Here is a 26,982-nt window from a genome sequence, read left to right on the forward strand (position 1 = left end):
AGACATGTTCAAAAAGTAGTAAACATTTGGTAATAAAAAAAAGAACAAAAGAAGTTAGCTGAACAAAACGAGGGTGAACACACTAGCATCATTACAAAATTCAAGTATAATTCCTGGTTTTCAAGGTGAACTTTCCAAAAATTCAAGTGTATACAAGCAGATATTTTCTCTACATCAACGTGTTATGAATCTCCCCATTAACACACATGCACACACACAAATATATTAACAATATAAAGGGTCTGTGTGATTCCAATGTATCCAAAAATTCTAAATCAATTCAATTAAATGGTACATATATTTAAAATATTTAATTTAAGGTTCAGAGTTTAAATTCCACATATTCAGACTTGAAATACATCTTCAAACACGAGTGACGGATGTTACGGGAAAGTTGTTAATTGTACAAGAACTTCAAACTCAAATTAATCTATTCAACTTTAGGATATCTTATCTTGCAATAATCTTTCATCTGTCAGACAGACTGTTCTGCAAAAGACACTAAAAAAGGAAACGGATTGAGAGAATTCTGTTTTATTTTCCCCGCAGCTTCTTGTTCTTCCTTGATAAGAATAAAACCTATACTGTGAAAAACTTGCCTCAGAGAATTTATAAATATGTATAATTTCAATGGGATAAATAAACGTTGCAATTTTTCACATCTACGGATAAAAAATCACACAGAATTAATGGAAATTTCCAGTGAGTAGCCACCTTGAAAACCTTTTTACTCTCAAAGTACATACCTTGAGCTATTTTTCTACAAGGCACTTATCATACTAGGAAATAAGTTTTTGTATACTCTCATCATACACTTCTGACACCAGTCCACTGGGGGAAGGATATGCTGGTGGAATACAAGATCTCCTGGTACAGGGTGGTGCATATTGTATCCACCAATTTGAGTTGGCATACCTACATTCGTGAAGTAAGGCAATTATAATACCATGAAGTGTTGGCTGCCTTCTTTGAATCAGCGACCAGGCACTGTTGCAGAACAATGCAGATCGCCACGAACCTGTTCCAGACACATACAGCATTCTGAGGTGGGTTAAACAGTGGAGATCCACAAGCAATGTTCTGAACAGTCAGTCATCATGAAATATGCAGTATTCCACAGGACATGTTGACATGCACATTATGAAAGCCTTCCCATATCGCCTGGAACAGTGCATACAAGCAGAAGGAGGACATTTGGAAAATGCTATTTTCAAGGTACACTGATGTCTGTATTATCCACATTGTAAACTATATATATTAAATGCCTATCTGCATATTTTAATTTCATCACCATATAAAGTTACTACAAGAACTGACCGTCTTTGTGTTGTCATTTGAAGTTGGTAGATACAATATCTGCCACCCTGTATGACTAGTTGTGTGTCACCACCCTGTATGACTCAGCTGTGTGTCAGCTTTCACGGAAGTTGCGTCACATCTGTGAGCAGTCAAGATGAACCAGAAAACTGAGAATCCCGCCGAGTGTGAAGTGAGAACTGTCATTCGGTTTCAGAATGCTAGAAAAGCTCAACCTTCTGAAATTCGTCATCAAAGCATGGAGGTTTAAGGTGATGAAATGACAGACAAATCAATAGTGATGTGATATGTAGGAAGTTCGAGGGCTTTTGAGCTTTGTACATAATTCAGGAGGAGCATGGGTTGGGATGTACCATGCCGTGGCCATGCTGTTTAAGGCATTGAGCTCCGGCTTCGGGACACATGCAGGTTCAATTCTCCTGGGGGAAGAGTAACAACTTTTCTCCTGAAATTTCGGCCTGTGTATGTGTGTGGGGAGCTATGAATGAGTTAATCTGGTCCCTGGCCATAAGACTCGCACAAATTTTGAGGTGGATGAGTTCTCTTTTGATCCTGTTAGGGCATGCCTAAAGAAAGGAAAAAATCTTGGGTAGACATCTGGCATACCAGGCCCAAGTTTTCTAGGGGCCCATAAATTCAAGAAGGCTGCCGCTTCACGCACCAACAAAATAAATCGATCATAACTTCTTTAAAATTGGTTTTTGACAATTCGTAGAGACATATTTTGTTCAGAATTGAAAATGGAACAAAATATTTTCTTACAGTTTGTTTCATATCTTGAACTCTTATGGAGATATATCCAGTGAAAGAATTCCGTACCCTTTTCCGCGAGGATTCTAAGCAATATTTTACACTTTACTTGACATTCCGGCATATAAAGGGCAAATAATTACTGCCTGTGATACTTTGTTGATGCCTACTATTGCAGCGCACGGCCTGTGTGACTCTATACGTCAACACATATATATATATAATGCCTCTGAAGACATTAACAAAGAACATCAACCATGTCTCCTTATTTCCTTCAGAAGTTCGTTGGGTTTTTGATTTGAATGAAGGGAAGACATGTGTATGGAGGATGCCTTCATTTTGAGGCATGCAATCATAAGTATAATATTAGGTCTTTTGCTGGACAATGTGTCAAAAGAAGGTACATGGCATCAGGAACCCAAGATAGCCACCATGGAGGTTCTGAGCATAAAATACTGTCCATATCCTGATTTACAGTTCGTTTATCAGATTTTTCAACAGGTATTATCTATTAATAAATAGCAAGTGAAAATATATTATCATCATTTTTGTAACTACAGTAGTGTTCAAGGGCCTCCCCGATGGCGCAGTGGTAGCGTCATTGACTTGTAATCAAGGTGTCACGGGTTCGATACCCGGTGGATGCACATAGTGCTTCGGATCCCACTTTAAACTGTAGGTCCAGTCCCGATTAGCCTTACTGTGCATAAAGTGGACTTAAAACACCAAATCAATCCAATCAATCCAAGTAGTGTCCAAAAGTTAAGCATGACGAAGATATGAGAAAATGTGTTATTGATGAAGTGTCAGAACTGCACAAAACATAGTGAAAGTTAATCAAAACGTTACATGAATTAACAATTGTTTCTTTTGTTGGTGCATGAAGTGGCAGCCATCTTGAATTTATGGCCCCCTAGAAAACTTGGGCCTGGTATGCCAGATGTCTACCCAAGATTTTTTCCTTTCTTTAGACATACCCTAACAGGATCAAAAGAGAAAACTCATCCACCTCAAAATTTGTGCGGGTCTTATGGCCAGGGACCGGATTAAGTAGTGTAACCTAGTCCTGTAAACCTATGACGATGACTTGGGGATTTGTTGTATTGACCACACATCACCCTGTAACTCACTCACTTTCCCACATTGGGTGAGATAGGGAGTAGAATCAGATGGGAGTGAGGCTGGCAGTTGGTAGGTAGGCTTAGGCCCTCAATAGGTTGTTGTGTTAGATGGACAAAGAGGGATACGTTTTCTGTGTATTTAGCAACCTTCAGAAGTGCTGTAAATGTAGAATATTTTATGTGAAATTATATCTGCAGCTAGAAAACTCAATAAACTGCAACCACATTACAGTTAGGACATAACTTCAGCTTTAAGTTTCTAATACAAACTCCATAATGTAGTGCATGCATTAGGTAGGGTGTGGTAGATCACAAATATTGTAACCAAGATAACAGCAGCAAATTTTGAAATTTTAAGCTGAAATTCATATCACAAAATTGATACATCCATTGACTGAATGTGAGTAAAATTGCTCAAGCATTTCCAGACAGTGGATGAAAAATGGATTTTTCATATGTTGAAGTAGCTCCAAATTCAGATGACACTTTCAAATCTCTGCTGAAACCACATTTTTGGTAGGGTAACACAGAAGATATAGTTTAAAAATACATTTACATTCAAATATTGTGCCTGTTTGAGGAGCATTAGGGAGCCAAATTTGGGGTTCACCAATTTTTTAACCAATGGAACTGGCACAAAATTACCATATTTACGCGAGTACAGTAAAACCTCGTTAATCCAGACAGGCAAAAGGCAAAAAAAAAAGAAAAAAAAGCAGAATGCAAGGTTTTAAATGTGGCTAGAAGTCAACAAGAGAACTTCCCAAAGAAAAGGCAGTCAACCACTGATAAAATTCTGTTTCCCACAGACTTTGTACTGTACTGTATAGTGTATTTAGGCCTATGCCCTTTAAACACACCATAATAAACGTGTTTTGTTGCTATAAACTGAGTTATAATGCAGTTTCTACTGTTCTTTTAGGGTATTTCAGTTAATCTGGACTTTCGTTAAACCGGTCAACTTACCCCACCCCCACCATTAGTCTGGATCAACGAGGTTTTACTGTATAATGCACATGCATGTATAATGCGCACCCTAGTTTTTGATGGGGACAAAGTGACAAAAAATGTTATCTCGTGTATAATGCACAGTATAATCCATGTTCAAGAAATGGCTTTCTTAGTTGTAGGTTGTAAAGCTGTAGCTATGCCAGTCAAGAGCGAATGACATCATAACTATTCAATGAGTCACGGTTGATATGTGGAGGAAGAGGAGAATATCCTCTTGTGTATACAATGAGTCATCAAGCCACGCCACATTCTCCTCTCTCCCGCTGTTATGTTTAGTTTACCAAAGCTTTCACTTCTGTAACCACCTTGGTTATTCTTTAGTAGAAGAAAGGGAGATCAAAATGATGTAATGGATTTGCCGCGGTCAGGAAGTTATTTTCTATTATTTCTTGCCCGACAAATGCTGCAGATACACATCCTGTGTGACGGGGAGGTGCATGCACAAATTTTGCTAGAACGATGCGGTGTAGGAAAACTTTCCATTGCAAAGTGAAAAATAATGGGAAAAGGCCATTTAAATTTTAGAGTGTTTTATATATACTGCTGGACAAAAACTCTGAGACCTTAATATTTGACATCTGCATTGCAATTACTTATGAATTACGCTCTCAGTTGAACAACCGATGACCGGGGAGGTAACACCCGCTACTAGACAGCTTTATATACCCCACCAGTACCAGTTAACAATATTCTGCAACATTTACTTAGCTTTCAAATCAGAATTTATGCGTTATCACAAAAAATGCAAGTGTCCGGTTTATTTTGTCCAGCAGTGTGTGTGTGTTTATATATATATATATATATATTACTAAATAAATCCAATCTGGTAATTTGTATTTCCACCTCTTATGTTGACTGTGAATTATTCTGTGCATAATACGCACCACAGTTTTAATGGCAAAAAGTGCATTATACATGAGTAAATCCTGTAGATCTTTTGACCTGAGATTTTCATAGCATGCTGATATTTTGGAGGAAAGATATGGTGTTACATTTGTATCAAACTAACCAAGACAATTAAATATGGTGGACTTATAATTTGGCTTGCAAGATATATTTATACTTGAAAAACCCAGAAAAATAATGGAAAACCACATCTGTGATAAACTGCAAACGAAACTGCATTGAAGCAGATTTAAAAGTAAGTTATCTTCTGTTAGTAATTTTCAGTTATTTAATGGCCTTTGAAGGCTTATAAGGAAATGAAATAAGCAAAACAAAAATGTAGGTAAAGTTCCCCGTGCCATTTTGGAGGTGATGTAATCAGCACCACACACTGGCCACCTTTACCCCCAGGCACCCATTGATTTGAGGCTGGGTGATCCACATAGCTGCTTTATGCAGGTACAAGGCTGGAAAAATTCCAACCTTACATAGCCCACCCCAAGAATCAAGCCCAGGTCTCCCACATGGCAGTCAGATGACCTACCGACGAGACCAAGCAGAATTAATTTCAACATTCACAAAGCAATTCATTTCATAAAGTAAAGTTCACAATGGAATACTCAATAATGATTAATAAAAATGCTCATATGTACATCATCTGAAACAGAAAAATGTATATTTACATATAATTTTCTATTTGCTTTAAACAAAATGTTCAAACATTTTACAGGTCTGTTTACCAGAAAAAGCCTTTCTACATATATAAAAAAAGCAATGGCATGCGGTGACATTTAGACCAGGGTACGCAACATGAGCGCACTGAAGGGAGGGGTTAGAGGGGTCAGACCGCCCCCCCTTCCCAGTACATCGTGTTATACAGAAAATTACTTTTTCCAAAATTTTGTAATTGAAAATTTATCATCCTTGCATCATTTTCAAATAACAGGAATAACTTTATGGAACGGCACAGCAGTATTTATCACTCCTTGCACCCTTTTGTAAGACCTTCATTCATCCCGCACAAAAGTTGTTGCTTGAGAATAAAGAATCACACCATATTTTAATTATTTTTTTACGAGGAACATGTCCTGAAGATTAAGGGAAACAGAAGTTTTTTAAAGCTTGCTTTGTGCACACGGAAACTAATTGTAGCTAGTTTAAAATAGTATGTCAATTATTGAAGCATTAATGAGGAAACTAAGGAATCTCTGATATAATCTTAAACGCTACCAGAGAGATCCAAATGTAACGAGGCTTATGTTTATATTCGCAAATATATTCTGATGTAGCTACGTACAGTCCAACAATTGACTTAGATTAATTCCTTCATACAGTGCAATGAACATTGAACGCGAACGAACTGGCATAATAATTTTTCTTGCTTTCGTATAGCATGTGATAAATTTGATAAATGTCAGTACCCTCCGTATCCTCTACTATTTGACACCTTTCTCAGAGGAAACTAACAAACAAGGCCAACAATAAAGTTTCCGCTTTTTCTACTGCCAGTCAACTGTATAGTTCTATCATTTTTTTTTTCTGAAAATGCGTAACATACTGCTTACCATCATTCATAACTCCTGCTTGAAACAAGTCCTACAAATCAGGAACACACACCTACCATTTCGGATTGTTTGCACTTTTATTATTATGCCAAAAATCCCATCTCCAGAATGTCATCAATATCTCCCGAATCCTCTCCGCCCTCCCCATTCACTAAACCGACAAACAGGCAAATAATATGAAGGAAACACTTTCTGCAAATTTCACACCACAGAAGAAAGCAAAAGTCAACCTCCCACGATAACAAACAAGTGTCTGCCGCCCCGAAAACAGCGCGTTCTTGTGGATAATGGCTCGGAGTTGCCAGTTGATGAAATATTTTGTAGAAAAAAGATAATAAAGCTCATGAGAAAAATGCATCAGCATACAATGGTATTCATCCCAGCACAGTTCAAAAGCTAAAAAAGAAATGTTGGGCACAATATACCATCCATATACTCCACATTTTTAAATGTCTTGTAGGGGGGGGGGGCCTCATTATCGAATACCATAGTAGCATTGTGTTTACTTATGATTTTTGTTTTTCTATTCATTCATATTGTCAGGTCAATAGTCAACTCAACACCCATCCTCATCAACTTATAGGCTGAAATGCAAATGAACTTAAATAAAATGTTGATCTCTGGAATGGGATAAACAGATACTCTCATACTCTGAGTATTGTGTGAAACTTGCAAATTGTTCACATAATTTCCCCCTGAGACGGTGAAGCCACCAAAAAGGGGTTCACGTGCAAAACTCAATCCTCAGTCAGTCAGTCCATTCTGCTATCCTCACCTCCCTAAGGCAAAAACCTTGCTAGTGTAATTTTAACCTCGCATAAATATTTTATATCTGATAGTTTATGCATATATTCTACCACAAAATATCCTTGCCCTCCTCTTAGCAATCATTTTTTTATTATTGCAATCGAGCACAGTGTCTACGCGTGACTGCTAAATGTGAGTAAGCTAAACATTCCAGAAAGAAATATATGTTGACTACTGCCAACACTGCAAACGCTGCCAAAATCCTTGGTACCCTGGCTTCTCAGACCTCTGTGGTTTGAACAGGGAAACGTACGATGAGGCGAGCGTGGGCAGACCCAAACATATGGTCGGGGCCGATCTGAGCTAATGGGGTTGCCTTCCGAAATTCTAGGGTACTCAAGAGAAGCGGCTGCGTTTGCTTGCGGAAATCGGCAGAAACGCGGATCGGGTGGGTCACCGAAGGCACATCGGGATCGTTCGGGACTGCATCCAGGAAGGCCAGATAGTGCAGATGACACAAGGCTGGCAGTAGCGTGTTCATGCGGAAATCTGAATTTCTTGCAGTGGAAGTTTGGAACGATAATTGTCGAATTTTCATGTTCAGGGAAGGCGAATAAAATATTAATTATTTTCTTATTGTGTTGTGGGTACGCGTTGCGTACCTTGCGTACCCAGAATGCATGCCGCTGAAAAAAAAATATATCTATGTGTACAGTGCCAAAAAACATGCAAGCAAATTAAAGTGTATTTATTTATAAAATTTAAAAAAAATGATTTAAATGAAAAAAAATCATGATTTTTTATCCAGCATGTTTCCTGGTGACTTAAAGAGCAAACTGATCACTAGAGAAGATGCTCAAATTTTAGTTATCAATGCACAGTGAAGGGAGTATCAAACCTGAATGATATAATCAAAAGTCTAACTGAAATTATAACTAGAGTTACATTATAAAATATTATGTGCCACCCTCTGTGGTCTGGCTGTTAGCTTAGCATACGATGAGGCCAAAAATCCTGGATACAAATTCTGGGTAACAGATAGATGTTTGTCTGTCTAATCAACATTAATCTCATAGTGTGTTTAACCTAGAGATTTCGAAAAGTGCCAAACTGTAGTATGTGGTCTAAGGTATCATGTTTTGGGCACAGATTCGAGCCTCCTGGGGGAGGAGTAACAACTTTTCTCATTGAGATTTTGGCCTGCCTATGAGACTGGTGGCCACCCATCATCGTGAGGAAATTGGGGAGCTACGAATGAGTCATGGAAATCTACAACAACTGGGGGTTCATCGTGCTGACCACACGTCACCCTGTAACTGGTTGGATGATCTTCCACCTCGGTCAGCTGTTGCACCATGGGTTATTTGTTATCTTATCATAAAATAAGCAAATAAATATGGGCATGATCTTGCTTTGTGGGTTCAAAAATTGTAGTAATTATTTAAATTTCACTATATCATCCCCAGATAGGCTAATTTGGGCTTTGTACACAGTTTAAAGTTGGATCACAGAAATGCGCCATGTGAGGGAATCCATCCCTGGAAACTGTTTACAAAGCAACACAATAGTCAGAGGTGGCTCTAAAAATTTGGGTAGAGATTTGGTGGGATCCGAACCACTATGTGCCTGCACCAGGTATTGAACCCGGGATCCCTTGATTACAAGGCAACAACGATACCACTGTGCCATCACATATACTGTAAGCATATGATAAGATGTAATAATGAGAATAACATGTGGAAATTATTTGACATATTAAATACAGCCTAAACACCTGTACATATTTGAAATAAAAACAATAAAATGATTGCAGAAGTACTTACTCATTAGCAACAGAATTTGTCTTCTTCCTTCTCTTGCTTTTTCTTGAATTAGACTGTTGCTTCTTCTCTCCTTTTGACACAGACTCCACCACAAACTGGGATAATTCAATTTCATCATTAACAGCTTCATAGTTAGTGACCACAGCTTCCTTGTAAGCTAAAATATCAGAGATAACCATGAATTATACAGGACAAATACAAAAGAACCTCTCAAACAAACAAACAAACAAACAAACAAACACACACACACACACACAAACACAAACACACAAAAAAAAACACACACACACACACAAACACAAAAAAACACACACACACATACACACACACACACACAAAATCAATATAAAGAGTATGTGTGATTCCAATGTCTCCAAAAATTCTAATTCAATTCAATTAAACAATATATATTTTAAAAAATATTTAATTTAAGGTGCAGTTTACATTTGACATTTCACACTCAGGCTCGAAATACATCTACAAACACAAGTCACAAATGTTACAGAATATACTAAAATACAAAAAAAATGTTAATTGTATAAGTATTTTAAAATCAAATTTAAGTAATCAACTTCAAGATATCTTATTTTGCAAAAATCTTCGTCTGTCAGATAGATTGTTCTGTAAAGGACACTAACAAATTAATCGAATGAGAGAATTGTGTTTTATTTTCCACGAGGTTTATTTTCCTTCCTTGATAAAAATAAGCTAAACTGTGACAAAACTTGCCTCGGCACTTTTATAAATATGTATAAAATCATTGGGATTTCAAAGTTGGAATTTTTCACGTGTATGGAGAAAAAATCACGCAGAAATCATGCATAATTCCCGGAGCCAATAATTCATGCAGAATTCCTAGAATTCCCGGTGAGTAGGCACCAGTTGTTTCGTAAATTTTAAATGCATTTGCTAGCATAATTTATGTATTTAAATTTCTTGACTTTGTCTTTTATCAAATTCACAATATTATTTTTAACTGAAAACTTGGCAAAGGATTGACAATCAATTGTGGTATGTTTATTTTTCCTCCAGCACTTAAAACACTTTGTTTAAAGCCTACTTTGAGGTTCCCTTGTTCGGCAGTAAATTGCTTTAATCTTGGGTTTTAGTCACAATATAAAAATAATATATAATCTGGTGTATGCGAAATACAACTGCATCATGCAAGGCCACTTTGAAAGGAGGTGAATGACAGAAAATCCTTGAAGTACAATAAAGAAAACTACATTAGCACTTATTTTTTTCCTTTACTTCAATATAAAACACCAAACAACAGGTTTTATCTAATTATCCAACTACTCTGTTGTAATTTACAAAAAAAAACAAAAAAAAAAAAAAAAAAAAAAAAAAACCTCATTTTAGAGTGAAAATTATTTTTAGGTCGTTTTAAGGTCAGTCTGCAGGTCATTTTTGAGAGGTCAGTAACTTCCGAGTCCTAGTGATGATCCACGAGGGGTGCTGTCATCGTGCTATGATTATTAGTGTGCTTATGAGCTCTGTGTGAACCTTGAATTTCTGGTGAAATTGAACAAAACACCAACACAGTAAAACACCAACAGGGTGTCTTCAATTACGGGAGATGTACAAGGACAACACCATGTCACATGCACCTCTGAATGGCACAGAAGGTTCACAGAGGGGATGAAAGAGGTGGAAGATTATGAACATATGGGACAACGGGTGACATCAAAAACTGCAAAAACCACCAAGAGAATTGGTACCTATTCATCTGTCCCATCCATAGTTTTATTATTTAGTGTTGTTTTGTGTAAGATTTGCAGATGATATGACCCTGTTGGCAGAAAATGAAAAGAACCACAAATGCCATGCTAGCAGAAATGAATACCCACTGTGAACACTTCAGGATGAGAATAAATGTGAAGAAGATGAAAGCAATGGTGATTGGAAGAAAGCAGAGGAAGGCAAATGTGAGTATCAGAAAGTAATATAATCGATCAAATAGACAGCTTTAATATATTGTATGCATCATAAGCAGTGATATGAAATGCAGCCAAGAAATAAAAGTAAGAACAGCAGGGAAAGGAATGACTAATGAAATGCTTTGCATGGGAGTGTGGCTCTGTATGGACACAGAACAAGTGAGAAAAAGCAAATGGAAGCTCTGGAAATGTGGTTATGGAGATAAATGGAACGGGTGAAATGGACAGGAAAAGTGAGAAATGAAACATTGCTAGAAAGAGTTGGGGAAAAGAGATCAATGCTGGAGATTATCATCAAGAGAAAAATAAATTAGTTATGACACTGGATGAGAAGAAGGGATGCTATTGAAGGAAAGAAGATCCAGGAAACAAGAAGATTCCAAATTATTAACATCATCAAAATAAATGGGTCCTACGATGCTACAAAACAAAGAGCTGAAGATCAAACAGCATGGAGGTTGGAAGGAAAGAACTGTCCCTGGGCAGAATACAATGAATGAATGAATGAGTGTTGGTTTTCTTCCATTTTTGGCTAGACGCTATGGTGCAGATGAGTGATAAAGGGACGCTAACAAAGTACATACATGCTCAGGCTGGAATTTGAACTTAAGACTCCTGGGAATTCTAAGACTGAAAACAATATTCCTGGTATTCCAGGCCTGTCATCAGCTTGAACGTCTGTGAAAATAACATTGAAGTGCCTGTGGAAAGGTAATTTCCAAATCTTTATGTATGTCTAAATTTCATTAAGTTTCTGTGGATTTTATTTTTAAGTTTGCAAATAAAATTTATGCAAAATACATAAATAATTCCTAAAACCAATTATTTCTATGATACAAGAAATTTGTAGTCAGCAGATATCCTCTCTACATCTGTATGTAAAGAAATGTAGTTTACAAGTTCCTACCTCTAAATTTGCTTGCAGTATTAGTGTAAACATTAAAATTCTCCATGTTTCTGAAAAGAAATAACAGAAAATCAAATGAATATAAAAAAACTGAAAAATCATTGCTTATAACATACAGACAGTACTAGAATAATATCCTTGACAGAATCTGGCCACTCTAGTCAATACTTTTGCAAATTGTACATAAGAATGAGGGATGCATACATTTAGAACAGAATATTTGAAACAATTGCGAAAAGAAGTGTGTGGAGAAATTAATTTTGGTAAAGGTTTGAAATGTTTAATGATTTTGCCAAGTTTTATAGGAGAATTAAGTCCTCTTGCAGGAAATTGAAAATAATTGTGGAAGTAAGTAGCACAGTTTATATAATGTATTATTTATTGATGAAAAAATGTAAAAAGCAGCTTAAGCAAGCAACAACACTTCCCAGGAAGGAGCAATTTTTTTCTTTATTGCGGTCTTCAAAACAGGTCACTGTTGTATTTTCACCAAGGTTTGAATGACGCGATCAGCTATTTAAAGCATTTATGGGTGTTACATTAATGCTAAGAACCCTGAACCTGACCCACCTAACCAACAAAGCATTAAGACACATTTAAATGACTTCGCACCCATCAATCACATGATGTAGATGTCAGTAAAAAAACAGCGGGGCCATTGACCCACTGCAATACCTCGAGAATTGTTGAATTTTTATTAATCAACAGATTTCGATGTTTTACGTAATATAAAATTGGTTCCAGAGCATGGAAAATACAAACAAGGCTGATAGTTGATCCCAAAAGCATGGCGCCCCATAAGTAAAAGCCTGCCATATTGGAGTCACTTTTTATTAGTAAAAATTAATTGTATGAACACTCAAATAGCTAAAGAAAACAAGTAAAAGATCAAGCAATCAAAGCACGTAAAATTATAAACAGCAATAAATCTAACACTCCTAACAATAATTTCACTTCTACTTTGGTTTCATAAGTTTTCAATACTTCGTGCTTGATTTACTTTATTTTATAATGCATTTATGAAAAGGTATGCAACGTCTTACGTGCTCCTGTTGTGGAATGTCGTGTTGGGTGAATATTCACTTGTGTGAAGCCTTCGGGCTGTTCTGCTTCACACTAAGGTAACATACACAGTGTGTCTACAAAGTTTTAAGACTGGCTTAATGAAAAAGCGTAACTATGCGAGACTGGCCATAAGCCTTGGTTAGTTTTCGATGCATATCCCTCCAAAGTGTACGCACTTAGTGACGTGGCTGTACAATTGCTGGATGCCCCTGCGGATATCTTCATTTGGGATTGTGTTTAGATACCTCGTTACAGTTTCTTCAATTTCCAAAATGGTGTCAAAACATTGGCCCCTCAGGTGGGATTTGAATTTGGGGAATAAAAAGTAGTCAGCCAATGCCAAATCTGGCAAATAAAGCGGATGGTTTAACGCAATCACTTGTTTCCGTGCAAAAAACTGTTGGACAATAATCGCCGTGCTGCAGGAACCAAGCACCAGATTCAAACAACTCTGGTTTCACGCATCGTAATCTGTGCCCATTTTTAATTCAGTTTTTGTCCCCAGTTCGACTGGTGGAGGGACGGCCCTCATTGGGATCATCCGCCACATCTTCCTGACTATTACAATGCCAAATGAAAACATTGGATTCACAAAAGGTGTCTTTGCCGTAAGCAGTTTTCAGCATTTCAACGGTTTCTGAAGGGATTTTACTGAGTTTTACACAAAACTTAATCGCCACCGGTTGTTCTGTTTGCAAATGCATGACGAGGGTACAAAACACTGCACTAGTATAAAAGCTGTAACTCATTCAGTATTGCACCGAATCAGACACCAATTTCACTACACATTCACTACATGTGACACTACGAAATACATGTGCCAAATGGCACATTGCAGCATCTATCTTGTTACAATGTTGCCAGTCTTAGAACTTTGTAGACACACTGTGTATGTACATTAGCATTACATTCACATTAACACATTTCCATGAACTAAAACAACTGAAAACTTTCAAACAATACAATCTTCATAAAGCATGAAAAATATTTCACTTTCTCGAGGAATACAGAGGGTCAAGAGCATGGGTGTCGGCAGGGGTGGGGGGTGGGGGGTCAAACCGGCCAGTCCACCTCCTGGAAATTTTCATCTACTTTTTTCAATTTACAGTAATTTCTAAGCAAAGAACTTTATTTCACCTCATTTTGCGTCATTGTTTAAAAATGGTCTTGAAATATCGAATTTGGTACGAAACTTTCATAATTTGCAACACTGAAACTCTTTTAATTTGTTACTTTCACACGTTTTGAAGATTCTTATAATACTGTGTTTGCTGCTGCTGCTCCTACTGATACTAATGTTAGCTACTATTATGTTTGGTTTGGATTGATTTGGCACTTTAAGTCCACTTTATGCACAGTAAGGTAATTGGGGCTGGACCTACAGTTTAAAGTGGGATCCGAACCACTATGTGCATCCACCGGGTATCGAATCTGGTACACCTTGATTACAAGGCGACGACGCTACCATTGTGCCAACGGGGAGGCCCAGCTACTATTATGTAATCTTGGTTGTAACAAGTACTATTTTATTAATATAAGAAACTTTTTGGATGGTAAAATAAACTAAACTAAAACTGCTACTTTACTTTTAACAAACTTTTAACTCTTTAACAAACTTCTGCATATGTCACTGGTCTGTATCACAATATTTTTGAGGGGAGGGGTGTCCTCGACATCTTTGATTCAATCCCCCTTATGAAAATTTCTGGGGATGCCCATGGTCAAGAGTACCCAAACAGCTGCATGCAAACATACATGGAAGAAAAATAGTCTTCCACAAATCATGCACTAACCTGATGAATTATGTTCATACAGACATAAATAGAAATCGAACATTGTTAAAAATGCATCTATATCATCAACAGTTCTGAATTAAACAATGAGACCTTGGCCCCCAATTTAAGTACTGTGACACATATCTGACAAATCATGTGAGCAATCACTAGCAGGCAGATTTTTGTATGTGGAGGCTGGATTTAACTTTCAGCATCGCTGTAACCCATTCACGCTTATAACTTTTAGGTCAAGTAAGTCAGATGATTAGTTACATGGGTAACAGTTTGATATGGGCAAAACACATTTCTCTCGTCTTTTTCCTTATTTTTTTACATTCGTACTTACCTATTATGCATTGTAAAACATTATTTAAGGTGGGATTTTGCTTCTTTCACTGAAATAATTTGTAATTTTTCACATTACAAGTATTTCTTGTTCGTTGCTTTCTCGCTTCCGTTACACACAATATGGCGAGCAAATCTTGACTAGTGTTGTCTATCATCTGTGGGATGCAGTGCTTCAAACCATCTTAACTGAAAAATTCCTACTTTCGTGTTACAGATTTTTTTTTTTCCAGGTTCCAAAACTCCACAAACCATGCACGGATAGCCCCACGAATCATGCACACACAGCCCCACACACCATAAGCAGGGTGGCTACAAACAAGCAGAAATGAAATTCCCTGACTTTTCCAGGTTTTCCAGGACAAAATTTACATTTTTCCCTGACAATTGCAAACTAAACTAAATCGATGTTTTTGCAAATGGAATTAATAAACTCATACAGTTCCAGGTATGGATTTGTTAAGGACCAATATTATCTTCTATGAAATTGACTTAATTTCTCTATTCTCTATAATTTGAATTCAAATAGCAAAATAGTGAATTTGGAAAATTATTACAATTCTCAAGCTAGGAAAGGATTACGGAAATTTATCATACACAGAAAGTTTAAAATAAAATACTTGATTATTTTTAAAGTTACGACTAAATGAGATAAGAGTGAAGACTGATTGACTAAGAAATACAATTTGTAATTTATCAGTCTTCTTATACATTCTCGGTATTATATGTTGATACATTGAATTGAACAAAAGAAAGTGTCATATTTCCTTACATTATCAATGGGATATCTGTTTCAGTACAGTATATCCAAGTGAAGTACTGTGAAACTGACAACAAGCAGTTATACCATTATTGCTGACGAAAAGGGTATGTAGGTATTAGAAATTTGACACAAGTAATTTATAGAATTGCATTGTATATGTACCTGATTTAGCTAACCACACATTAAAACAGGAACACACTGTTAATAACAGCTTCTGCAAGTTCATATACGAGGGGCATCCTGAAAAAAAAGCTTCAATTATGCCTATACGCAGCACTAGTGGTCGGAGATTGACACACACACCTGCAGGCAGGAAGAAGTGGCATGTAGCTGTAATCTGGTACAGTTGCAATGGAGCCGTTTGAGGACAGTTCTAGGTTAAAGGTTGCAGCTCTCATACAGTCTCCCACCAACTGCGATGTAGCCTACATGTAGTAATCAGATTTTTGAACGCTCAGAATTTGGCACAGAGCCACCAGCAATCATGTGAGGCAGCAGTGGCTCTAAGGGGAGAGCCGCCGTGCCATGGCTCTACCCTCAGAAAAAGAAATAGCACTTGCTTTGCCAAAATATAGTTAAATTAATACATTTACGAACGAGGAGATTCGAATCTCATAAGTGTTCCAGCTTACGGCCGCCTCAATTCCTGTGCTGCATCCCCAGCTGTTCTCTCACTTGCTCTGGGCCAGCATAACCTGGCCTGAGTGCAGAGGCCTGTGCCGAGGCATGAAAAAGTCTCTGCAGTTAATGAGCAAGGAGGTGGGGTGGTAACCCAGTGGGAGCCATAAGACAAGCAGCCGTGCCAGGTCACGTCGTGGCACGACGCGAGAGCTATCACATTGTGTTGACATAGTTGCAAACTCGTTACTGTGAACTGTGGCACCCGCCCTCTACCCCACCATGATGCCACCACTGGCTCCGGCCCATAAGGACCAACTTTTGCCATGAGTGTACATTTTGCATGTGACATGATATTCATATATAGGCTGTGTCACCCACACCCCTCTTTCCTCCCCAGGTATTTTTATATATAGAGCTGTGTCTTAAGGTGAAGATGTCAGTATTATTATCCGGGAATCCTTTAATTTCGATTTCATATGAACATTATAAAATTATTGAGATGGGTAATGCCGCCAAATCTAGGGGGTGAAAACTAAGAATACATTTCCATCACTTTAAATGTAACGGTAATAGCAGCGCCCCCACCCCTCTGACACCTAAATTACCCTAAGAGACACTTTATGCAGCCTTCGTTAATCGAGATCCTTGAAAGTCATCTTTAGCTCTTGGTGAAATGTAGCTCTTTTATGCACATCAGGTTTGGCAACACTGCCAGGATGGCTGTAGGAGGCAAGGAGAAATACATTACGCTTATAGGAGAATTATTTTACTCGTTTTCTTGGAGATATCAAACTTCTGATAGCGGAAAAAAATATATGATCGGGTAAAGGATCCATTGAAGATTATATTTGCGCTAGAAATAGTCGAAACTCCCGTTTGTTTAGCCGTAACTTCAATTTGAAGTTGTCTCTCCATAAGGAATACATGGGATTCTGTAAGTACGTATTCATCACATTTTTCAAACATGGTATCTAGCTTAATAATCAACTTTAAAAACCGCTTCCACTTGCAACATGGGGAGAAATTCATATTCTCATATTATGCGTGGATTTTCTTTAGTAGCAGTGCCAATTCCGACGATATTTAAATAAATGCATGCCTGGTGCGAAATTGTCTCTTTTCACCTTTACCATTTTTTTGATATTTTTAAATAGAATTGATGTTTAAGGTGACAGGTGTCGAAATTTTAATAGTTGCATTTATTTCCTATAGTCGTTTTCACATTCAGAAGACACAATGGGCTCTATGGGAAAATACGAGGTCGCTGTTGTGAAATTTCTGGATTTACAAATTTAGCTTAACTAAAATCGGTACCTGCAGTTTTGCAGGAAATTTTGTAGAGAATATGATGGTGAACACAAAAAACTGGTAACTTGCTTACATATTTTTAGATAAATTAAAAACTCAAATTTTCTGTGAAAACAAAATTTTTACATTGTTTTTATTCCTAACGTTGAAACATGCCGTAAAATTGAAGCATTCATTATGAAAAAAATTGACAGTTTTTTAATTGTCATAGGTGATGGTGGTGCTCAGAATTTATCAATACTTTAAAGCATATTTGTATTAAAAAATATTCAAATAAATTATGTGGAGATTTTTTATATTCGTGCAGTAGAAAATGTCGGCGCTGGCCATTTTATGTTCTGTAATTCCAAGTAAAAACTTCCAGCGACAAAGTTGTGGAGAAAATAATGAAATTATTTTTTATAACCACTCAAAGGTTCCCAGAAATATTACTTCCATGCATTTGGAGTTTCTTTTTAACCCGAACCACGCGCGAAGTAAGGAGAGGTTGTCTGGCCATCTTGAGCTGACTCACCGCAGCATTCCGGCTAATCACCACCAAGTTTAAGAGTTAATATTTTTACTGAATGGAAATAAAATAACAACTTCATGCAGTTTGTTACACTAGAATTGCAATTACTTAAATTTAATAATTGACAATTATTACCAATGCTGCTGTTGTAAGCAAAATTAGTGCTGTCACAAATACAGTTCTTTTTGTTTACATTACTGTCGACATTAATACTGAAATGAAGATCACCTTTCAGTTTCCAACGTACACATAAATTCATAGACACCATATTAACCTTTGAAAGGCTTTCCAACACGTGACAAAATATGGGGCTTCAAGATAGAAATATGACATGCCTTGCTTGAGTCATTGACCTTTTATCAGTTCAAGTGGGCCATAACTAATTTGTTTGTTTGGGTTGCAACTTGAATCTAACCCATGTGCCAGGTTCCCCTTACTTGAGTGAGAGATCTGCTTTGGTCTGTTTAGACTTTTTTCCTCTGTCGAAAAAGTGTTTTCAGTTGTGCGAGCGCTCAGTGATTTTTACTTTTTTAAGTGATTTCTGAAGTGTCATATTCGTGCATTACACTCGCGCGTGTAGTGATCGCAATGGATCATAGTAAAAAGGGTAACTGTAACGTTCACAGTATAATATTAATAATTACATATAATTATCATTATATATACAAAATATGTAACACCTTCATTGTGAAGGAAGGTCATCATTTCCCAGCGACGTGAACTAGCGCTGTATTGGCAACACTGTACGGTTTCTCCATAAGCGCCGTTGTGTCTTCTGAACGTGAAAACGACTTTAGAAACTCTGACCGACCTCCGCACAGCATGCTACGATGCCAGGGATTGCAGGTTTGAATTTCGGCCTGGGCATCGGTGTTCTATGTGAGTGTTCACTCATTATTATCTTCGCGATGAGCCAAAAGTAGTACAAATGCGAAGTAAAATAAACCAATCTTAGGAACTCTAAATTTTTGTCTGCAATTTTAGTAAACAAAGTTCAATTAAAATTACCCCTTTCATTAGATTTCTATGACATATGCTAGTGAAAATTTTTTGATTTCTTGATCACGTTGGCACTACCCATCATACTAGCTGCCAGCCGCCACTGGTGTGAGGTGTGCAGACCAGACGTCATTTTCATTTGTTAGTATTAGGTACTTCTAAGGCTTGAATTTGGAAACTGATTCAAACTGATGGTGCAGACAATTCACGGAAGGCCAATCAAATGTGCACAACCACATACAGTTCAGTACACGCGGGCCCTTTGCATCACTTCAAGTGAGAGATCTTGGACCACTCCCTGTACATCCCTGGCCTTGCATGTACAGACTTTCATCTCTTTGTTTAACTGAAGAGGTTTCTGGCAGGACAAGTATTTGACAGCTACACTGCGGTAGAGAAAGTTCCTGTCAGACACATATGCCATGGGCATACAAAATTTAGTGCCATGCTAAGACAAATGCCAGAACAATGGTGGTGATTATGCCAAAAATTAGGTTAGGACTCAACTGGTACTAATGCAATAAATTACAACTGATATTCTTGTTTTATTTATTCCTAATCGGTAGGGGCCTTGATTTTTTTTTTAAATTGGTGTATTTTTTTTATTTTTTACTATTCAGTGTTTACCCAAAATTCACATTTTCATTTTGTCGCATTTTCTAGCAAATATCAGATTTTATACCTTCATGGTGTTTTTAAACTACTGTTTTAAATTGTAAGTCACATGGCCTACGCCTCTTCGTGAGAGTTTAATATCTTGAAAGTTATTTTCCATACCTCCTTTTTAATTTTAAGGTAAGTGTTATAGATAAAGGAATTTTCCCTGTATATACTGAAGGGTGCATATTGACCATAAGTGGCGACACATCCAAAAAAATTAAATCAATCAATCTCACATGACAGATACCGATATACGAGGGCTATTTTTTTTCAACCTCCAATGGTGCCACCAGCAGGTCCGTGAAGCGGGGCATCCCGAGCCACTACCACCACCACTGCCAAGGCCAACTTCAGTTGAAGCTGAGCGACGCGCACATAGAGATGTCTGCTACAATCGACTCTCCCGCCAAGTGCAAGGTGCATAGTGTGATACGATTTCTACAGGCAGAGGGGCACAATGCAGCGAAAATTCACCATCGAATGAGCTGTGTGCTGGAGAGGCATGCTGTCTTCGGGCATTGTCTTGCTTCATGACAATGCCCGACCGCATGTTGCTGTATCAACCCAAGACCTTCTTCATTGAATCCACTGGGAAGTGTTTGATCACTCTTTTCCAGGCGATGAAGAAGTGATTAGGAGGATGGTGCTTCCACACCAATGCGGAGCTTCGGCAGACCTGGCTCAACAGACAGGTGACACACTTTTCTTTGCAGAGGGTATTGGAAAGCTGGTGCATCGGTACGATAAATTATGTTGGTGATTATGTTGAAAAGTACATTATACGTGTACGTAACTTTTGTCAATAAACCCATTTTGCTATTCACTGTGGTTATGATTTCATGTCCTATCGGAGGTTGAAAAAAAAAATAGCCCTCGTATTATGGCACCAAAAATTGGCATTATCTTCTTTGACTTCTTAGTGTTACGTTTCCCAAAATTTTTTTTTGAACATTTTTTTTTCAGCCAAATATACCAAAACTTAATACTCCATTGTGCTTTTAAACCATTATTTTAAATTGTAGGTTACATGGTCTATTAAATTTTGTGACAGTTTGATATATCAAACTGTCACGAAAAGTAAAGTGCTCCCCTGCAGTTTGCCATGAAGGTGTATAGGGGTGTAGAGTTAGGGCCCCACACTTTCTTGATCACGGCTGAAGGCATGGGTGATGTGATCAGCACCATGCTCCTGGCTACCTTTATCCCTCAAAGTTTCCTCCAGGTACCCACTTGATATGACGCTGGGTGGGAATAGGTGGAAAAGAGCCAGGTTCTCCCCCACAGGGAATCGACCCCGGGTCTCTCGCATGGTAGTCATATGCCCTAACGACTGAGCTCCATTTTTTTCTCCCTCGACAAATGCCGATGGTGCACACTTAGCTTAGTAACTCAAAAACACATCTCGCGCGACAAATACTGACGATGTGGCTCCCGTGTGACGGTAGATACGCACTCGATCTCCTGTTTGAACCCTGCCACTTTGCTCTGTGATGCAAATGGTTTTGATAGAAGTTGAAAAAATCATGGGAAATATATGATATAATGTGGCTATTGGAATTATTCCATGTATAACAAGCATTATAGTTTACTCTTGAATAAAATGTTGGAAAACTTGCACGTTCTATGTACACAACATGGCCTAGAAGAGACAAGAATGGTGGATTTCATGGAATTTTCTTTGTTTTAAGACATTTTTTTAAAATTTTTTTGCTAAAAATGCTAACAATTCGCATTTTATGCCAAATTCGCATTATTTCGATATTTTGAACGGGCGAAAAATGTGTCCAGACATCAGTGTACATTCATAAACACAACTTCGCAGAAATTACTATTTTTCATGGTTATCGCGTTTGCGTAAAATCAACGTTCCTACTAATTGGAAATTACTTTCTGGCCACCCCTCCTATAAATCAGTAGATGGAAAGTGAAAATTTAACAGGGCTGGCAGAGAAAAGTCAATTCTTGAAGAAAGTGGTTTGCATTTATTTCACAATATTGCACATTAACCTCACTCAGTGAGAGATTAATGATCATCTCTCACAAGTTTAAACAGACAGGGCAGGAGAGTGGCGTTAATTTCATTGCAATACTAGTGTTGCAATAACTTTGAGGCTGGGAGTTTACAACGTTCATCAATGCAGATTTATGTTTCACTTTTTCGTGATAGTATTCAATATAGCTATATCCCGTTTTCTTGGATTCTTCTTGATATCGAAGAATAGTGCAATGTCATTGTAAACGTATGTTAACTTGTGCGAAACTAGTAATACGTCAGGATGATGAAAGAAAACCTTCGTAAGCACGGCTACATTAAATAAGGTGAAGTGAGCCAGATGAGTAATAAAAGTCCAGCAGCATATTTGCAGTCTAAAGCTCTTCTTGTTTATGCATGCGATTTTTGTTGGATGTTGCAGTCCGAAGACATCCAACAAAAATAAATTCCATAAGAGTGCCATGCATGTAATTTCTGTTGCACGTTGTAGTGAGATACTTTGTCGGGTGGCGATATTCGACAAAACTCGTATGTATCAATGGAGCGTATTTGTTTCTATGTTCCTTCGGTTTGTCCAGAATGCCTTACTACGACGTCCGCCAACTATTGGACAGCGCCACCTGCTCCCATCCCCTCCATCCATTGACAGTTCTGTCCCCTTACTACTCCCATATGGACAAGATAAAATGATAATTCAATGCATTTTCCACGTATTATTTAGAGGCTTAACACATTTTTCTGCCCCTCCGGAAATTTCTCTCTCTCTCTCCTCCTGCCATCACTGGTTTCTCGCGTCGTGGTGGTGGTGTGCACAAAAGGGACCTAAAGGTTGAGGTTGAAACTTAGTAACAAGATTTCCTGTTCCCGTGCAGTTAAAAAAATCAAAATAATAATAACAAAAAAAAATCAAGACAAAATTCCCCGACTTTTTTTGACACCTCAAATTCCCTGACACCTCAAATTCCCTGACTTTTCCAGGTGTGTCGCCACCCTGCATAAGATTAGACACACGAACCATGCACGGATAGCCCCACGAACCATTCACGGCAAGGTTAGGTTAGGCAAACATAGTTAAAATTGTCATTGGTACTTGTTTACTATCCTTCGGACACATTTATTTATTTTTACAGAAGAAACTACTTACCGTAATAAGTTCCTGTAGCATTGTCGAACATCGGGAAGGTGTTGTGTGATGTGGGAATGTTTCATAGCTGAAATTCATGTTGTTCGTTGAAAATTAATTCTCCGGCGGAGAATAGCTAGCCCCACGAACCATTGGCACGTGGATAGGTTAGTTCTGTTAGGTTAGGAAACATAGTTAAAATTTGGTGTCGTGTTAGTATCAGGATCTAGAAATTGGAAATAGTTGCGAACCATTGGCGCTAGCCCCACGAACCATTGGCGCTAGCCCCACGAACCATTGGCGCTAGCCCCACGAACCATTGGCGCATGGTTAGGTTAGTTCTGTTAGGTTAGGAAACAGTTCAAATTTCATCAAAACAACGTTGATACACCTTCAGGAATGTTCCGCGAAGCAGATACGTAAGTACGAATGTCAAAAATTGACGAAACAAAAAAATTAGAGGTGTCCGAAGGATAGTAAATTTTTACCACATGATACATTGTTTAATTGTTTATTATATTGCACAATTGGAACTTGGGCCTCGAAAATACGATTACTTCAGGGTTTTAGATTGTAGAATTTGAGATTATCATTGTCGATGGATCAATTTGGTTTATTTTACTTGGGTATTAAGATGAGGATGGGTGACGATATGATCAAAACAAAGGACACCCATGCCCAGGCCGGGATTCAAAGTACTAGTTGCAATATAAAGAAAAGCAAAAATATTTACTTAACAGAAAATACACTTACATAATTTACAACATTTTCCTATATCACTAAAAATACATTGTGCACATCAACATCCAAAAGATGATATACGTAACGAATTCTTCTTCTTTTCTTTATTTTCCCCTCTTCAGACTTCAAGATCCCGCCCGTGCTACACATTAAGTAATCTGTGATCTTAGTTTATTTCCTTTTCTTCTATCGTGAAGAAGTGTATGTTCCGAAAGTCGCATGAGAATTCGCGTACGAGCGCTCGTGGAGATAGGTTCACTAGGAAAAGCGATACATATCCGAAGGAGCAGCAATTCGCGAGTGATTGGTTCAATTTCTTTGTACTTATCATCACCGTTAATCTCACATAGCGAGTAGTGCATCGATTGGTGTCCATTTCACATTAGTGTTCAATCTTGCCATCGACCCATTAGATCACCGTGGAATCCGGCGGGCAGCCGGTTCCCACCCAGGATGCAGACATGTTGGACCCGAGGGAGAGGACGGCAGCGGAAGAATTACTTGACCTTGCCACAACAGAGTTTACATTAACCCAACATGATGATGACGTATCAATGATTGACTCTGTGCAACGCTCAGGTAAAAGGACTCTGGAAGTGGTGAGTGAAGCAGATCGCAATCAAGAGAAAATGTTTCGCCACTCCCAACCGGAACAACGACCCCCAAATCTTTGGTACTCGGCCGAAGTCACCGGCCCCTATGTGGTCCTATTAGAAGGGCAGAACCAAAACATCGGTAAACTTTCAAGTGGCAGCCTAGGAAACAAATTCCGGAAGGCAGACATTCCCGTGTGCCTAGTGGAACAATGCGGAAAAAACAGGGTACGGGCCACTTTCCAAACAGCAGACCACGCAAACGCTTTCGTTAGGAACAGTAACTTTTTGGACTCCTTTGGGGTCCGTGCGAAAATACCGCATAGCTTGATCCAAAGGGAAGGGCTAGTGTATGGAATTGAACATGACGTGACGGAACAGGACATCCTCGATGGCATCGATTCACCCTTTCGGGTTACGTGCGCCAAACGCCTAAAGAAAAAAATCTGGCAAGGGGACGGAACTTTTAAACTCGTGGACACAAAGTTGATTTGCCTCATCTTCCACGGCAAACATTTGCCCGAAAAAGTGTTGATAAACAGGGAAATATTAACAGTCAAACCGCGCGTCAGATCGGTCTTACAATGCTCTGCTTGTTTCCGATATAATCACTCCCAGGCCCAATGCAGGTCCAAACCCCAATGCGCAAACTGTGGCCAAGAACGACACAGGGAAGGATGCTCCAACCCCCCTCATTGCAGCAATTGCAAGGGCCCCCATGGGGCACGTGACCGGAAATGTGATATCTGGCAAAGAGAACAAACAATTCAAACTCGCATGGCGGAAGAAAATATTTCCTACTATGAAGCAAAGGCAACTTCCACCCGCCCTTAACACGGGAAGATATATTGAATCCCATACTAAACAAACGTGACTTTCCCAAATTGCCCCCCACACCAATACCGACCCCATCGAACGGAGCACGTCAACTTGGCGTATGGGATAGCCCCTTTCACACATTACAGAATCATTTTGCTTCCGAACCTCCCACCCCAAGCGGTCGACAGACCGACAAGCCTCAGGCAGTGGCGACAGTTCGTCCAAAAAACAAAACTCATCCCCGCCGCTGGACAGGAAAGCTTACTCCTCCCGTGCCCCATTCCACCACGATGGAGCAGCATGCAGAGCTACAAGTAACGGCACCAAGACCCACAGTTGAAAAAACAAGATCAACATCTAGTTCATCGACATCGGACGAAGAATTTACCCCTTCTCCCCCCATTGGGCGTAACGCTCACCCGACCCGGAGGGGCCCCCCGAACACAGTCTCATCGCCGCCTTCGGAAACACTGCAAGCTCAGCACTCCGACCACCAAATGATCTACAAATCACTATTGGAACTCATACCGACCTTATGGGCATCAGTGCAACAAATATCAAATATACGAGAACAAACGAAGCTCATCCAGCGAATTCAAGCGCTCACAACCCATCTGTTATCAATACTAGCAGGTTGATTACCTATCCTTTGACACCCAGGTGTTCCTAACACATATAGTCTTCAACCAAATTTTCACCTTTAGATCTTTTTCGTTTTTTTTTTTCTGTATCGACAACATGAATATATTACAATGGAATGTAAACAGCTTTTCCGCGCGAAAATTGGAACTACTGGATCTCATAACGGACTATCGTCCAAAGATCCTTTGCCTTCAAGAAGTAAAAGGAACGCATTCAGAAAGTTATCGGGTTGGACACTACTATGTATGGTTCCCCCAATACGAATAACGGTAACGTACTCTTTGTGCACGAAAGCGTATTTCACGCACCTGTACAAATTCCACCTCGATTAACGTTAATTAAAGACTTTCATGTAGATATTTCCGCAGTTCGCGTCCGGGCCTGGCATTTACACATAACAATAGTCTCCATATATGTCCCATCGCACCATAATTCCCAACGTATCACGCCAGTCAATTTACAAGAACTTGTGAACGCCTTACCGAGCCCCATCATCTTTATGGGTGATTTCAACGCCCACTCACCCTTATGGGGGGGAGGGGACAAAGAGCATCGCCTCGGGACCGCAGTACGAACCTGGATTCAACAACAAGATTTTATAGTATATAATGACAACACGCCCACGCACTACCCGAGAAATGGCAATCGGCCATCCAGCATCGATCTCACCATTTCCTCCCAGGAATTATTTACTCACTTTTACTGGTATAAAGATCCTGACCTTCGGGGCAGTGATCATAACCCAATCTTTCTGCTCAATACTCAGAGCCTCCCGCATAATCCAGTACCACAACGTAACAAAGTTCCGGTGAAAAGATGGCGGACAGCCACAATTAAGTGGGATTTATTCGCACCAACGTTCGAGTCTCAATATCACAACGACGATGATATTTCCGAATCCGAAATATCTTATGCGCAACTTATCACCTCGCTAACTACCACTCTAGATATCTGTGGA

General features: G+C 38.7%; 1 protein-coding gene across 1 annotated transcript in view; it reads right to left on the minus strand.

The window, feature by feature from the left end:
• Window positions 1–24,118, minus strand: part of LOC146000122 (DNA repair protein Rad60-like) — a 62,383-nt gene extending 38,265 nt beyond the window's left edge. Inside the window, exons 1-3 of the mRNA XM_083137470.1 lie at window positions 23,983–24,118; window positions 12,067–12,116; window positions 9,220–9,376 (exon numbers count right to left, since the gene is read on the minus strand). Coding sequence (XP_082993596.1) covers window positions 9,220–9,376; window positions 12,067–12,112 — 203 coding nt within the window. The 5' untranslated portion in view covers window positions 12,113–12,116; window positions 23,983–24,118. The remainder of the gene's footprint in view (window positions 1–9,219; window positions 9,377–12,066; window positions 12,117–23,982) is intronic.
• Between the last annotated feature and the right edge of the window lie 2,864 nt (window positions 24,119–26,982).

Source organism: Lepisma saccharinum, chromosome 16, assembly GCF_977018435.1.
Source record: "Lepisma saccharinum chromosome 16, izLepSacc3.1, whole genome shotgun sequence".
NCBI classification, from domain to species: domain Eukaryota; kingdom Metazoa; phylum Arthropoda; class Insecta; order Zygentoma; family Lepismatidae; genus Lepisma; species Lepisma saccharinum.